Source organism: Haliotis rubra, unplaced genomic scaffold (assembly GCF_003918875.1).
Source record: "Haliotis rubra isolate DU_JTF1 unplaced genomic scaffold, ASM391887v1 Scf422, whole genome shotgun sequence".
Classification (NCBI taxonomy): domain Eukaryota; kingdom Metazoa; phylum Mollusca; class Gastropoda; order Lepetellida; family Haliotidae; genus Haliotis; species Haliotis rubra.
In genome coordinates this window covers 591,983-606,683 of record NW_025767105.1, presented here as the reverse complement: position 1 = coordinate 606,683, position 14,701 = coordinate 591,983, and the positions used below count along the sequence as shown (strand labels likewise).

Genomic DNA, 14,701 nt, shown 5'->3' with positions numbered 1-14,701 from the left:
TCATTGAAATATCACGTCGAATAAATTAATTTCATCATACTTGTCTACTCCATATTTGTTGAATGGTGTCTAATAAAATATTGATTATAGCAAATGATTTAGACAAAGACATCAATGCTTTATTTTGACATACTTAACGAGTAATATAGATGAATGAGAGTTGCTGCGGAACTCATTTCCACTTTTCTTGTTTACTTCCGGATATTCCAAAGGGATTTCCCTCTTGTAGCTTTTCACTGAGGTCAAACATTTTGAGCTTGATCATGGAAGTTAAGAAGCTTGACAGTTTAGACAGTGTGCCCCCGTATGGATGTTGTGCATTTTTCTTACAGAAGAAGAGGCGATTCTGCAAATTTAGACCGAACACAGGACAAAAATACTGTGCTGAGCACGCCTGTGTTATGGGGGTAAGCAAAAAGACAGTTCGACGTACGATATGTGTTTGAAATACTTGTCCTATTGATTATGTTGAGACGTGAATAAAACTTAGCCAGACTTCTTAAAAAGATTACACAGGAAGTGTGTTGACGGTCACACAATTCGTATAACTTGCTGAACATTGATTGTATAAAACAAGGAAGCCATTTAATTTGTCCCTATGTACGTATATCCCTTGATTTAATGTCTAGTGTTTCGTATCTAGTGTAATCATTGTTAGGTCGATATTCATCTTATACATGTTATACGTGTCAGCAAACAAATAAGGAAGTGCTTGAGTCCAATTTGCCAGGACTGTATATTGTCCCACTCCTAATCCCCATGAACAAATAGACATCAACACGATTAAAGGAGATATGATGAATTCAAACCTGTTAACATATGTTGAATGGCCAAACAAAGTATACGTATTTACACACAAGATAAATTCATAAGCGGTTTTAGTGTTATCTAAAAAGCAACAAACAACTGCAAAACAACAACAAAACTAACAGAGTGCTGATGTAAGCAAAAAAATCAGCCACAAAGAGGGTAGGACAAAACCCAAACCTGACAAGATCCTATAAGACAAAATTTCTGCACACTGTGGATAAAATCCCAACAGTGTGAAAAATTGACATACAATTTATTTTGAATTAGTTATTTTTATATTATTCATAAATAAATTATGGCCAATTAAATGCAGCAGTTGAAACTGAACATCAGACATCAAGTTTGAAGACTTGGGTACACGTCGCAAGGATGGGCTGTTGACGTATTTCACTAAGGTTGATCGGTCACTGGATTCTCAATTTCATGACTTCTACATGTGACTCATCTGCTGGATGACTATGAGATGCAACAAGAACCGGATTCTCCATTGTCAACGATGTCTTCATGGACCCACGATGTTCTAATGCAATGTTCACTTTTGGAACACTGATAAAAAAAGTCATCATCTCAGACACATCTATACAATTTATCAATGCAGCCACTGGCTTCTGTTACGAAAACATGCTAATCAACTTATCTCACTGGCCTCTGTCATGAAAACGTGATTTTTAACTCACTGGGTTCTTGGTGAAAGAGGGTAGCAATAACATATAAAAATGGGATTTTGTCCTATGTTGGTCCAGGATTTTGTCCAAAGAAATTAAGAAATTTTGCCCTGTGGGATTTTGTCTGGTTTGGGATTTTGTCTAATTTGTGAACAATTATTTCAGGTTCAACTGGAAAGAAAACGGATACCATGTCCTCTGGATCCAAAACAGTGAGTTTTTCAAGTTTCAAAACATCATGACCTGATCACTGTAACCTGCTGATAACCATGGTGACACAGACAACAGATAACATGTTTTGTGTTTTGAGGGCAGGTAATTTGAGATTGTGAGAACCATGTGAATGGATCCAGAAGTTTTTGTAGTTTATCATGTTTATGGAAATGCAAGAACTGGAGATGTTCAGAGTGACAATATTGACCATTTGATTATACCTTGATGTATGTATTAGGGCTCAGATCGTAATCGGTACCAGTATCCTACTAGTAAAGATAAAAATCTGAGTCTCCACTCCGATTGTTTAGGTTATTCCACTAGCAACTCTGGTTGCAATCTCTACCCTGACAAATATATAAAGTCGAACCTTGTTTTCACTCTGTTTCAGTACCTGTTATGAAGACAGTCTGGAAAAACACTTAAAGAAATGTAACAAGAGTGTCACAAAGAATACTGTTGAGGTGATTATTACTGTCTCAGTGTACCTACAAGTAGGTCTGGCTAAAAACATTGATAATCAGAAATATCAGGTAGAACTGTGTCCATATGGTGTCATTCAACTGACAACAATGGAATGTAAATACAGGGTTAAGTTATTCATAAATACATACTTGGGAACAATAGGACAATATTTGTTATGTGAAATCTGCAGGGATGAACATCTAATGATGATAAATGTATTATTTGAGAGATAAATCTACTTTTTGTGCTTTTCCAAGTTCATATCAAGAGGTCAGTCTAAGTAAACTTAGGCTCAGTATTATTCGTTACACTGCTATACTGAGTCTAACAAAACCTAGTAGAAGGTCGCGTCAGCTAACCTTTGAGCGACCTATGACCGTCCAATCAAACACGAGACGGCCGAACAGATTTAACCAATCAGACAACGACTACTTGTTAGGGTTCGACGGGACTTACAAAACGGTTTTTGAATTACTCTTCCCTGGTCGCTGACACTGATCTATCAACAAACGAAAATCCTCATAAAACACAGATATTTGACCTGCAGTATATACGCTTATGGGTTTCTAATAACATGGTTACTATTTGCTTATATTTTCGCAAGATGACATCCTTGAATATTGACAAAAACGCTATTTTCAGTGACTGTTTACTCATTGTGTGTATCACTCGGAAGCGATTGTGTGGAAAATAGCATTCGGAATCGTTCCGAGTTTTTGAGGTAACGGTGCGAATGTTAACTTTCCCAATTTGGTAAGCTGTGTTCTGATTGGTCAGTCCAAAAGGTTAGCTGACGGACCTTCTACAAGGTTTTGTAAGACTCATTACAGCAGTGTAACGAATAATACTGAGCCTAAGTTTACTTAGACTGATCAAGAGGTATCAATTCTATAGTTTCAAAATGCAGTAGGTTTATAAACCACTAAATTCTAGCGATTGTATGACTGGTTCACTGCTGATGCTGTTGTCTACTGTTGTGGTTGTCAGTGCTACCACCAGCAGGGGATCAATGCCGGCAATGACGACGGAGACGCTGCCCCTGAACCCAAGGTTTGTTCTGGTTCTTATTTTTTTCTCCTCGGACATCTAATTACAACCAACCAATCAAAATGTTTTGCCATTTGACAGAGGGCATTTATTCCAGCAAATTTATATGGAAAGTCTTGATGTAATCAAAATCGTGTAGTTCCTACTTGGTTGACAATTGTGGGCCACACAGATGAAAGTAGAAACTGCTTTCTGCATGTGTCAGTGTTATGTTTGATATGTTTTATGAACATGATACAAATTTAGTTCTTGATTAGACGTTACATGTCAAATATCAATATCTTTCATTGTGATGTTCTTAAGTTATTCCGATTTGGCTTATTTTTAGTGGTAATTTGGATAAAAAGTACTTAATGATATAATGAAGCTCATGTTATGTTTCACTGTAATTGTGGCACAATATGGAGTTTTATACACGAATGTATTGAATGGAGGGGTTGCCATTAGGAATGCACTCTACTATCTTCCCGTTAGACTGTGGATTGTTTATTGCAGGTTACAGTGTGTACTGTGAAGGATGAGGAACTGCAGAATCTGATTGACAGAGTGAATAAATTATACAATGGTAATGTTACGAGAGTGTGTTTTTTGGTTAGGTAATAATAATTATGAGTCACAATGTTTAAAGTTTTGAGTGTTGGTTGTGGGTCACATTTCGAGTCATATATGTTCAGTGGCAACAGTAATTTAGCGGCTCGCCTTTATGATAGCGCTCCAGAGCTACCTCCCTTGACCAGATGTTAATGTGTTGACATCATCATGTCGTATGTTCAACACGTTTTGAGAAAGATCTAAGTGGTTAATGATACAGCCATGCTTTGCTGGAATGTTCGAGAATCTGTGTCATTTCCCATCGTTGTTTGCCTTCGTCCTTCGTTACATCGCCATCATCTGACCCTGACACTTCGTGCCTGACTGCTCTCATTTGTAAACAAGCTCCATTTAGAATATCTGATCTCACTGTGGTTACCACAACTCTGGTGAGCTAATATTTCATATTAGTGACCCATAACTTTAGATTTGTGACTCAATTGCATTCTACTAGAAATCTGTATTGTGATTCATTGTAGCTTGCTCATTGTTTGCTCTATATATTATTTAATATTTTAGACTTGTCTGTGTTATATTTTGCTGGTTGAAAGGGGATTCTTAAACCTTTTGTCACGGCAATTATTTAACCATAACAGTAACAAGAAGATTTACATAATATCATCATTATGTCTCCCCCACCAAAGGGTCGGGAGACATAATGTTTTTGGTAGAGTTTCCGTTGGCGTTCCCATTGTTTCCGGATTATAACTCTAAAACTACTTGAACAATCTTCACCAAATTTGGTATACTGCCTCTCCATATCATGTAGATGTGCCTTTTGGGGGTTTGAGTTTTTTTTCTATTTTTTTGTTGTTGTTTGTTTTCATGGCAAACAAATTGACTTGGTCTTTTTGAAGGTTAAAGTTTGTTTCCGGAGCAAAATTCTGAAACTATTGACCCATCTTCACCAAATTTGGTATACTGCCTCTCCATATCATGTTGATGTGCCTTTTGGGGGTTTGAGTTTTTTTTCTACTATATTTTTTTTTTGTTTCCATGGAAACAAATTGGACTTTGTCTTTTTGAAGGGTAAAGTTTGTTTCCGGAGCAAAATTCTGAAACTATTGACCCATCTTCACCAGATTTGGAATACTGCCTCTCCATATCATGTAGATGTACCTTTTGGGGGTTTGAACTTTTCTTTCAATTTTTTTTTCTGTTTCAATGGCAACAAGTTTGGACTTGGTCTTTTTGAAGGGTAGTGTTTGTGTTCGGAGCATAACTCTAAAACCACTTCACCCATCTTCACCAACTTTTGTAAACTTGATACCAATTATTAGTAAGCTTAGAAGCATCAACCATATACATGTACCACTATAAAACATGTATAATATGTATTTTCATACTTTAAGATTTTTAAATTGAAGGAATCAAACGAATTGTTTGAGGTCTCAACGTTGAATTATGGGAAGGGGGAGACATCTGTGTTTACGAGTAAACACACTTTCTAGTTAGATTAGAGGTATCTGTTAGTAACTACCTCAGTAAGTCAGTCAGCCTGACGGTGCATCTCATGACATTTACTTGTAACAGCTGTGGTGATTTAGTTTTAGTCATCATGGATTAACCAACCAGACTCATTCAAAGGGGGATTATAAAGGTGAGGTGAGGTGAAATTGGGTTTAACGTCGTGCTTGAGAATATTTCGCTCATACGACGACGTGCATGCTTGTGTATGTGGATGCGCGGCTGCTTGTACTAGCCCAGACTCAAGCTGGTTTTATAGTGCTAGCCGACTGAGATACCATGCCGCAGTGGAGCATGAATACCCCACTCAGACACATTATACTGACTCCGAGCCGACCAGCCCTTGTTGTACCCATAAATGCCGAGCGCCAGGCAGGGACCAACAAGTACCACATTTTAACGTCTTTTGGTATGACGTGGCCGGGGATCAAACTTGCGACGTTCCGCACTCCCGGGCGGACGCTCTAACCACTACACCACGGAGGCGGTCGGATTATAAAGATGTGTCAAATAGTTACTGAACTTAATTCATAGTTTGCTCTTTGTCAGTCAGGCAAGAGTCAAGTATGGATGTGCATTTCTTAGTGTTGTTTATAGAATGGATTGTACCAGAGACCATCTGTTATATGGTCTCTGATTGTACCAATATCCAATCATGGACATGACACTCAAACATTTACCCGTGTATGCAAAATACTAATTCAAAGACCATAGGGTTCAGACATTGTTTCTGTAGCTCTTCATGCCAAGTTTGAGTGAGTTGGGTTTTAACGCTGATTTGATCAGTATTCCAGTTATATCATGCTGTGTCAACTAAGTTTCAGAGAAAGCCCAGACTGAGGCAAGTCTTCAACATACATTTACCTCTATCGAGAAGTCCATATGCATATTCATGATGCAGGCAAACCTAGAAACATAAACAGAGTGTACAAGGATTCTATCCCAGGTTTCTGGTGAACCACCAAGGGATGAAACTCAGCCAAACGTCACGATAAGCAGAGACCATATAATATAATCTATTATATGGTCTCTGCTATAAGCACCATAAATAACTGGGTAGACCATGCATTCTATTCTTGCTGGGGAATTCCCAGCACACTCCCTAAAATGTGGAGGTTGTCTGTGATTGTTTATGTCATTTTAAGAATACACACTTGTGAAAAATGCATAAGGGGTTAAGTGTGTCCCTCATACAGCTATGAACATCAGTTTCACAGCAATGGGACTGGTCTCTTGTCCAATGGACAGGATGTGTAAACTTCTCATTACAAAATATTATGGATTGTATTCTCACAGCACTGACAATGAGACAGATATAAAGCCTGCTCTGCAATAAAGTACCTAAAAGTAAATGTTCACTTTGAGTATATAGCTGACAGAATGTTGATGAATGATGTTCTATCAACAGAACACATACAGGACATTAAGTCCGACATCCTCAGCCACAGCTGTCTGAGGGAAGAGTTGGAGAATCCTTCATATGGTACACCGGCATTGAGACATCGCAAACAGCAGGTATCCCTCTCAAAGATACATTATGTAATTTCAGTATAATGTAATTTCAGTACAGCTTTGGACAAGGGCAGGTAACTCTAACCAGACCTCAGTGGTATGACAAGAACCCTTTACTGTCACTTTGTACTCATTATGTGTTTGCTGATATGATATTTCAGTGCATTGGATTTTGCTGATTACAGAGTAAATATTTATTATTATCACAATAACAATTACATTTATTCATTTCTGCCTGGGATTTCCGTCTGGTTTGGATTTATTTGGTGCTTGCAGTGGCCATATGATATGCATTTGACTAGTGATTATTTTTACAAAGTCTGACGGTCTCTGTCAAAACTTCTGTGATGAATAAACATCACAAACTGACCTTATTAACTGTCAATGTTAAAGATCTTGTTCTGTGAATGATGAAGACAAGCTGAAAGTTTGGGTTAAATATTATTGTTGTTGCAGGCCTCACTAGTCGGCCACCTAGACAAGCTGCAGCTGCTCAAAGATGGCGTCTGCTTTGTGGAGATGGGTGCAGGAAAAGGTATGTTGAGAGGGCAGTGCACTGTACAGGGCAGGTTTAGCTTTTAACAGTTTAATATGCATTCTGACAGCTTAGTAAAGAATGTCCAAATAATAATTTTTAAAATGCATTTTCAAATAGTGATCATTGCTTTCAAAAGGATTTGTCCTGAAACTGAAATGAATACTAAACTCCTTCATTTAGCTGGTGGTAAAATTAGTTGTTTGTATTGCCTGGAATGGTGGTATGCAGGCTTGTTATCAGAATTTGTTACATTGCCGCTCACTTGGGATTGTAATCTTATCAATATCATTTTTATATTTATTTTTTTATGTTATTGTGAAAGTAGAAATATTTGCCCCTTGACCACTGTGTGATGTCCCACGTGCAGGTCAGCTGTCTCACTGGGTACAGAGAGCAGTGGAGAAGTGTGATAAAGTCTCCTTTGTGTTGGTGGACAAAGGCACGATCCGATACAAAGTAAGCATGTGGGTATGTTAGCAGTCATACTACGCTGATGTATATGTGTATCTTACTGGTTAAATGATTTTGTGAATAAACATGATTAATTTGTTTTCTTAGGGTCATTTGATAGGAAAAACATGAATAATAATAAGGGCAGGATATTTAGCATTGTACAACAGCATGTATATGAATGAGAAGGTTTTATTTGACCTTTTGGAGAAGATTGTGGAGGGACTACATGTACAATGCATATGTTTAATTGTATTAAATAGTTAATGTTTCATTGTTATGATTTCTGTATTACACTGATCTGTCAATGCTGAAAATGAAATAATGAATTAATTCATCAGTAACAGAATATTTAAAAGTTGTCACCTTATATTCTAATATTATTTCAGCTTGACAACCAGCACAGAGAAGAACAAGGACCCAAGTTTGAAAGGCTCAGGATAGACATTGAACACTTAAATTTGGGTGAGTCTTGTTGTTTGATAACTTGTTGGGATTTCTACAGGAAGTATACATATGTGACTATAAGATGTGTCATGTGTCTAGTATGTGTCATGTTTTCACTGTATCTGTCTCCGCCTGCATTTCCAAGGTCTGCAAAGGGGAGTAATTCAGTGGCTGCACACTATGTGCATATCTCTAGTAAATTCTATTTATGTTTTTACCATGTAGGCTTTGTTTGTTTTAGGGAAGTACAACACAATCTCAGCAGATGACCACCGTCCAGTGGTTGCCATGGGGAAACACTTGTGTGGTGCAGCCACAGGTACGACCTGCAGTAACATTCAGTCTTCTACCCCCATACAATATGTACCTCCCTGCTCCTCTATAGGAAGTGAGTGAGTGAGTTTAGGTTTTACATAGCTCTCAGCAATATTCCAGCTATATGGCGGCGGTCTGTAAATAATCGTGTCTGGATCACACAATACAGTGATCAACAGCATGAGCATCGATCTACACAATTAGGATACAATGACATGTGTCAAACAAGTCAGCGAGCCTGACTACCCAATCCCGTTAGTCGCCTCTTATGACAAGCACTACAGGAAGTCAAGTCAGCTGAACTTTCCAATAACTTACAACACTAGGTGCAGATTGTATAGAGTAAGGACACCTCTAAAATGTGGTGAATACTTTCTGTACTATTTTGTTTCTGATCACCTTGGCATCTATGCCAAAACAAGAATTCTTTTAAAGAAATTATTTTGTTGTGTGTGGTCTTGTGTGTTTTCTTTCATTGTAATCAATCTTTTGAAATAGAATTGGTAAAGAAATTAATCCTAAATGCTTTCATTAAAGTTATGGGTGAAAGTACTTAAACTGATTATTTTCCTCCACTTTGCTAGATCTAGCTTTGAGATGCCTGCTGGAAACGCTTCCCAAGTCAGATGACAACAAAACCTGCGAACAATCTCCTTCCAAGAAACCCAGAAAAGAGCATAAAAGCAGGTAGGCATTGAAAAAGTTGTGACACCAGCCATAGTTTTCCTCTTTCAACGGGTGCACATTACTATGCTTACAAGTACACTGCGATGTTGTTACCTGGCACCCCATGTGACCTGAGTGTGTGTCTTTGACTCCCACCACATAGATCTTGCTCATCATCCACTGTTTGAGTGTTCCAAGCTCTATTGTTTACAAGAGGACAGGGTCTAAAATATGGCTAACACAAGCTGGAGACTCAGTCATCATCTATCACTTTCACCTTTACATGAATGACAACTCACAAGTACCTGAGTGACTATGTTAAAGTGTACCCTCACTGGTGAGAGGCTACGGGTTAAACATGCATGGATTCTAATTGATTTGATATATTTTGCTTGTTGAATACTTGTTTACGGTTATAAAGCAGACCCGTTATAGCTTCTTATATTATGTGAGTAATTGAGTTTTTTCCTTCCTCACTAGACTACCCTCGGGTGTAGTGATAGCACTGTGCTGTCATCACAGATGTACATGGAAGGCGTATGTCGGCAAGGAGTTCATGAAGCACTGTGGGATATCAGCCCGGGACTTCCAGCTGCTTAGCAGCATGAGCAGCTGGGCCACCTGCTGGAGGAAGACATGGAAGGGCTGGAGGAAGACAGGTAGGTGGCTGGATGTAGGGCTGGAGGAAGACAGGTAGGTGGCTGGATGTAGGGCTGGAGGAAGACAGGTAGAAGGCTGGGTGTAGGGCTGGAGGAAGACAGGTAGGTGGCTGGATGTAGGGCTGGAGAGAGACAGGCAGAAGGCTGAGTGTAGGGCTGGAGAGACAGGTGGAGAGAGGTAGGGCGGGTGTAGGGCTGAGAGACAGGTGGAGAAAGGTGGGTGTAGGGCTGGAGGAGACAGGTAGAAGGCTGGGTGTAGGGCTGGAGAGACAGGTAGAAGGCTGGGTGTAGGGCTGGAGAGAGAGACAGGTAGCTGAAGAAGCTAGGCTGGTGTAGGGCTGGAGAGACAGGTAGAAGGCTGAGTGTAGGGCTGGAGAGACAGGTAGAAGGCTGGGTGTAGGGCTGGAGAGACAGGTAGAAGGCTGGGTGTAGGGCTGGAGAGACAGGTAGAAGGCGGGTGTAGGGCTGGAGAGACAGGTAGAAGGCTGGAGTGTAGGGCTGGAGAGACAGGTAGAAGGCTGGGTGTAGGGCTGGAGAGACAGGTAGAAGGCCGAGTGTAGGGCTGGAGAGACAGGTAGAAGGCAGGAGTGTAGGCTGGAGAGGGGCTGGAGAGAAGGACAAGGGAGGTGTAGGGCTGGAGAGACAGGTAGAAGGCTGGAGGGCTGGAGGGCTGGAGGAAGACAAGTAGGGCTGGAGGAAGAGGCTGGGGTAGGGCTGGAGGAAGACAGGGTAGGTGGCTGGGAGGAGCTGTAGGGCTGGAGGGGAAGACAGGTACATGGCTTGGTAGGGCTGGAGGAACACAGGTACATGGCTTGTAGTAGGGCTGGAGGAACACAGGTACATGGCTTGGTAGGGGCTGGAGGAACACAGGTACATGGCTTGGTAGGGCTGGAGGAACACAGGTACATGGTAGGGCTGGAGGAACACAGGTACATGGCTTAGTAGGGCTGGAGGAACACAGGTACATGGCTTTGGTAGGGCTGGAGGAAGACAGGTACATGCAGTAGAGGCTGGAGGGGCTGGAGGAACACAGGTACATGGCCTGGTAGGGCTGGAGGAACACAGGTACATGGCTTGGTAGGGATGGAGGACACAAGGGGGGTGGCTTGGTAGGGCTGGAGGAACACAGGTAGGGCTGGAGGAACACAAGGGGGTGGCTTGGTAGGGCTGGAGGAACACAGTAGGGCTGGAGGAAGACACATGGCTTGAGTAGGGCTGGAGGAACACACAGGTACATGGCTTGGTAGGGCTGGAGGAACACAGGTACATGGCCTGGTAGGGCTGGAGGAACACAGGTACATGGCTTGGTAGGGCTGGAGGAACACAGGTACATGGCTTGGTAGGGCTGGAGGAACACAGGTACATGGCTGGTAGGGCTGGAGGAACACAGGTACATGGCTTGGTAGGGCTGGAGGAAACACAAGGGGTGGCTTGGTAGGGCTGGAGGAACACAGGTACATGGCTTGGTAGGGCTGGAGGAGGTACACACAGGGTTACATGGCTTGGTAGGGCTGGAGGAACACAGGTACATGGAGGTAGGGCTGGAGGAACACAGGTACATGGCTTGGTAGGGCTGGAGGAACACAGGTACATGGCTTGGTAGGGCTGGAGGAACACAGGTACATGGCTTGGTAGGGCTGGAGGAACACAGGTACATGGCTTGGTAGGGCTGGAGGAACACAAGGGGGTGGCTTGGTAGGGCTGGAGGAACACAGGTACATGGCTTGGTAGGGCTGGAGGAACACAGGTACATGGCTTGGTAGGGCTGGAGGAACACAGGTACATGGCATGGCTTGGTAGGGCTGGAGGAACACAGGTACATGGCTTGGTAGGGCTGGAGGAACACAGGTACATGGCTTGGTAGGGCTGGAGGAACACAGGTACATGGCTTGGTAGGGCTGGAGGAACACAGGTACATGGCTTGGTAGGGCTGGAGGAACACAGGTACATGGCTTGGTAGGGCTGGAGGAACACAGGTACATGGCTTTAGTAGGGCTGGAGGAACACAGGTACATGGCTTGGTAGGGCTGGAGGAACACACAGGGCTGGAACACTTGGGTAGGGCTGGAGGAACACAGGTACATGGCTTGGTAGGGCTGGAGGAACACAGGTACATGGCTTAGTAGGGCTGGAGGAACACAGGTACATGGCAGGGCTGGAGGAACACAGGGCTGGAGGAACACAGGTACATGGCTTGGTAGGGCTGGAGGAACACAGGTACAAAAGGTACACATGGCTTGGTAGGGCTGGAGGAACACAGGGGGTGGCTTGGTAGGGCTGGAGGAACACAGGTACATGGCTTGAGTAGGGCTGGAGGAAGACAGGTACATGGCTTGGTAGGGCTGGAGGAACACAGGTACATGGCTTGGTAGGGCTGGAGGAACACAGGTACATGGCTTGGTAGGGCTGGAGGAACACAAGGGGGTGGCTTGGTAGGGCTGGAGGAACACACAAAGGGGGTGGCTTGGTAGGGCTGGAGGAACACAAGGGGGTGGCTTGGTGTAGGGCTGAAGGACAACTGACTACATCACTATTTGTATGTATATTTGTCATATTTTGAAATATTGCTGAAAGCTACATAACGTAAATCCCACATAGTCTGATGTTTTATCCATGTACGTTATCCATGTTTTCCTCCAGGCATCAAGCAGCAGGAGCAGAAGAACAGGCCAGGGGAGGATGTCGAGGACAGCACTACAGACGAGCATGACATCGAGGCTGCAGACATCAACAGTGCTCAGACGTAAGTGTTCGGTGTTTTAATTACATTTAGCGGTCTTAAATCAATGAAAAAAGGGCCGCAAAATTGAAAACAGAGTAGCTTTATCTTCTAAATATATGTTATTTAAGACATTCGGTCACCAGTATTCCATCCAGCCTGTAAATAATCCAGTCTTGTCCAGGCAGGGAAGTGATTGATGGTAAGTGTAACACTCTATAACATTGTACAGTAGCTGTGGTTGACACAAAGCATAATAGTAGGTAGGGCTACACATTTGTCAAATTCATCCAACAAAAAAATTAGTACTGGTACAGAATAAATGTCATAACTGTCTCTAACAGGTCATGATTAAGTCAGGAACATTTGTAACAGGTCATGAATAAGTCCAGAACATGTTTAACAGACCATGAATACATACTTGGTGCCACTAACTGGTCATGAACAAGTCATGAATGTTTTTGTCCTTCCAGGTCTGGTTTGAAGCTGAATGAGACTGAGAGAGAGGAAATTGGGCGAAGGTGCAAGAGCCTCATTGACTACGGACGCATCAAATACCTCCAACATCATCACATGGACAGCAACCTACGTGAATACATCGATCATCACCTCACTCCAGAAAACATTGTCCTGATTGCTAAACCTTTCTAAAATTGAATGCACTGATATACCATACACAATTTCATTTTTCATGGAATCTTGAAAATCTGTCCTTTTCATTAACACAACAGTGTAATTTATTACAAATATATGTTATTTTTTGTCATCCAGTTTCTAATAGACAATTGTATTACCAATACCACAACAAACATCTCCCATACTTTAACCTAGATGTATGATGTGGTTCTGCCATTTTGGAGCCCTGAAGGGTTCCCTGTTTACAAGCGGCAGTAACCTGACTCAGTACTGCCCCCTATGATTTTGACTTAGGAAGTCAGTCATGTTGTTTTGGCTGTTACACCATGATGCCTGTACTTCCCTGAAGCTTATAAGGTGCAGTGCAGATAGGATGGGGATCTATAAAGAATACTCAGTGGGATAGCTCTATGCTGTGTGTAACAAGTCAAAATCAAAATTGTGTCTCGGGACCAGCTGAGTATTGGTTTCCGCAGCTTGTTGGTATGAAATGTACATACTCTGGCTTGTGTTGAATGTTGCAAGCCATGAACAAAGGTGTGGTATACATGTGTAAAACCTTCTACCAGCAGGTGTCCTTCTTACTGCCAGCATTATCCCTGTTTTGCCGCTGGGCTGGCCTGATTTCATTTTGTAGAAAAGCAATTGGTTGTAAGAATATGTTTCACACATTACTTAAGAATTCCTTTTTAATGATGGTACAAGTTAACAAGTTCCATGACCACAGTAAAAGTTTGAATTTGTCTTTTTACATCTTGAGTCCATTTACTTTTTTCATTAAGACCAATAATAATATATATGTTATTACGTTGTTTCCTTTCCTCCTTGCTGCCGCTCGTGATTTTATTGCTCCTTGATTCATAAGCAGATCCAGAGGGGGATGTGTGTGTGTGTGAGCACCCCCCACCTCCTTTCTCCTGAAAGTTTGTCAAATGACCATTGAAACTCTCGTGACAAAAAAGCTCTGTCCACCCCTGATGATTTCATTGCCCCTTTTGGAGAAAATTACTGTGTTTCCTTGTTTGTTTAATTGGTGGAATATAAGTTTCATAGTCAATTCAAACATTCATGATTTATGTTAATTCAGTCAGTTGACAATGTTCACAAAACCTTGAGCAGATTGTTTCAGAAACATAATACATGTATACATTAATTACTATGCATACTGCCTCACCTGGAATACAAGGTTTGATATTTCATATGAAGTTGGTTAATACTCGTTAAGGATGGGAGGTGACCATTTCCATGGATACACTTCATATTCACTTTCATGTAAACATTTTTTAAGAACTATGGGCACAAACAATCCACAGCTGCCAACAGTGTGAATCCCATCCATTCTAGAGGGTTTATATTGTAAAATTTGTTTTTGTCTTTGTATAATGTATTAACTTTACATGTATAGAAGATATTGGATAGGGACATGCTGTCTGATTGCTGGTTTGTTGTGTGTGCTGTGTGGTCATGCAGTCTCAAATGGAAATAAATGTTTTAATTGTCA

At 41.6% G+C, this 14,701-nt stretch overlaps 1 protein-coding gene across 1 annotated transcript; it reads left to right on the top strand.

Moving 5' to 3' along the window:
- The first annotated feature begins 188 nt into the window (after positions 1-188).
- Positions 189-14,701, top strand: LOC124288689 (tRNA:m(4)X modification enzyme TRM13 homolog). The gene is made up of 14 exons (XM_046725257.1): positions 189-407; positions 1,641-1,687; positions 2,080-2,152; positions 3,141-3,203; positions 3,696-3,765; positions 6,667-6,773; positions 7,227-7,305; positions 7,676-7,764; positions 8,148-8,223; positions 8,447-8,524; positions 9,105-9,207; positions 9,667-9,845; positions 12,486-12,588; positions 13,038-14,701. Exons 1-14 carry the CDS (start codon positions 264-266, stop codon positions 13,213-13,215), a joined length of 1,389 nt encoding a protein of 462 aa, XP_046581213.1. The 5' UTR covers positions 189-263; the 3' UTR covers positions 13,216-14,701.

What these genes read in the sequence shown, in the direction of transcription:
- LOC124288689 (XM_046725257.1), top strand. Translation starts at nt 264, where the DNA reads ATGGAAGTTAAGAAGCTTGACAGTTTAGACAGTGTGCCCCCGTATGGA. An exon ending in TCACAAAGAATACTGTTGAG is followed by an intron (nt 2,153 to 3,140) that starts GTGATTATTACT and finishes TGTGGTTGTCAG; the next exon opens with TGCTACCACCAGCAGGGGAT. An exon ending in GAAGGGCTGGAGGAAGACAG is followed by an intron (nt 9,846 to 12,485) that starts GTAGGTGGCTGG and finishes GTTTTCCTCCAG; the next exon opens with GCATCAAGCAGCAGGAGCAG.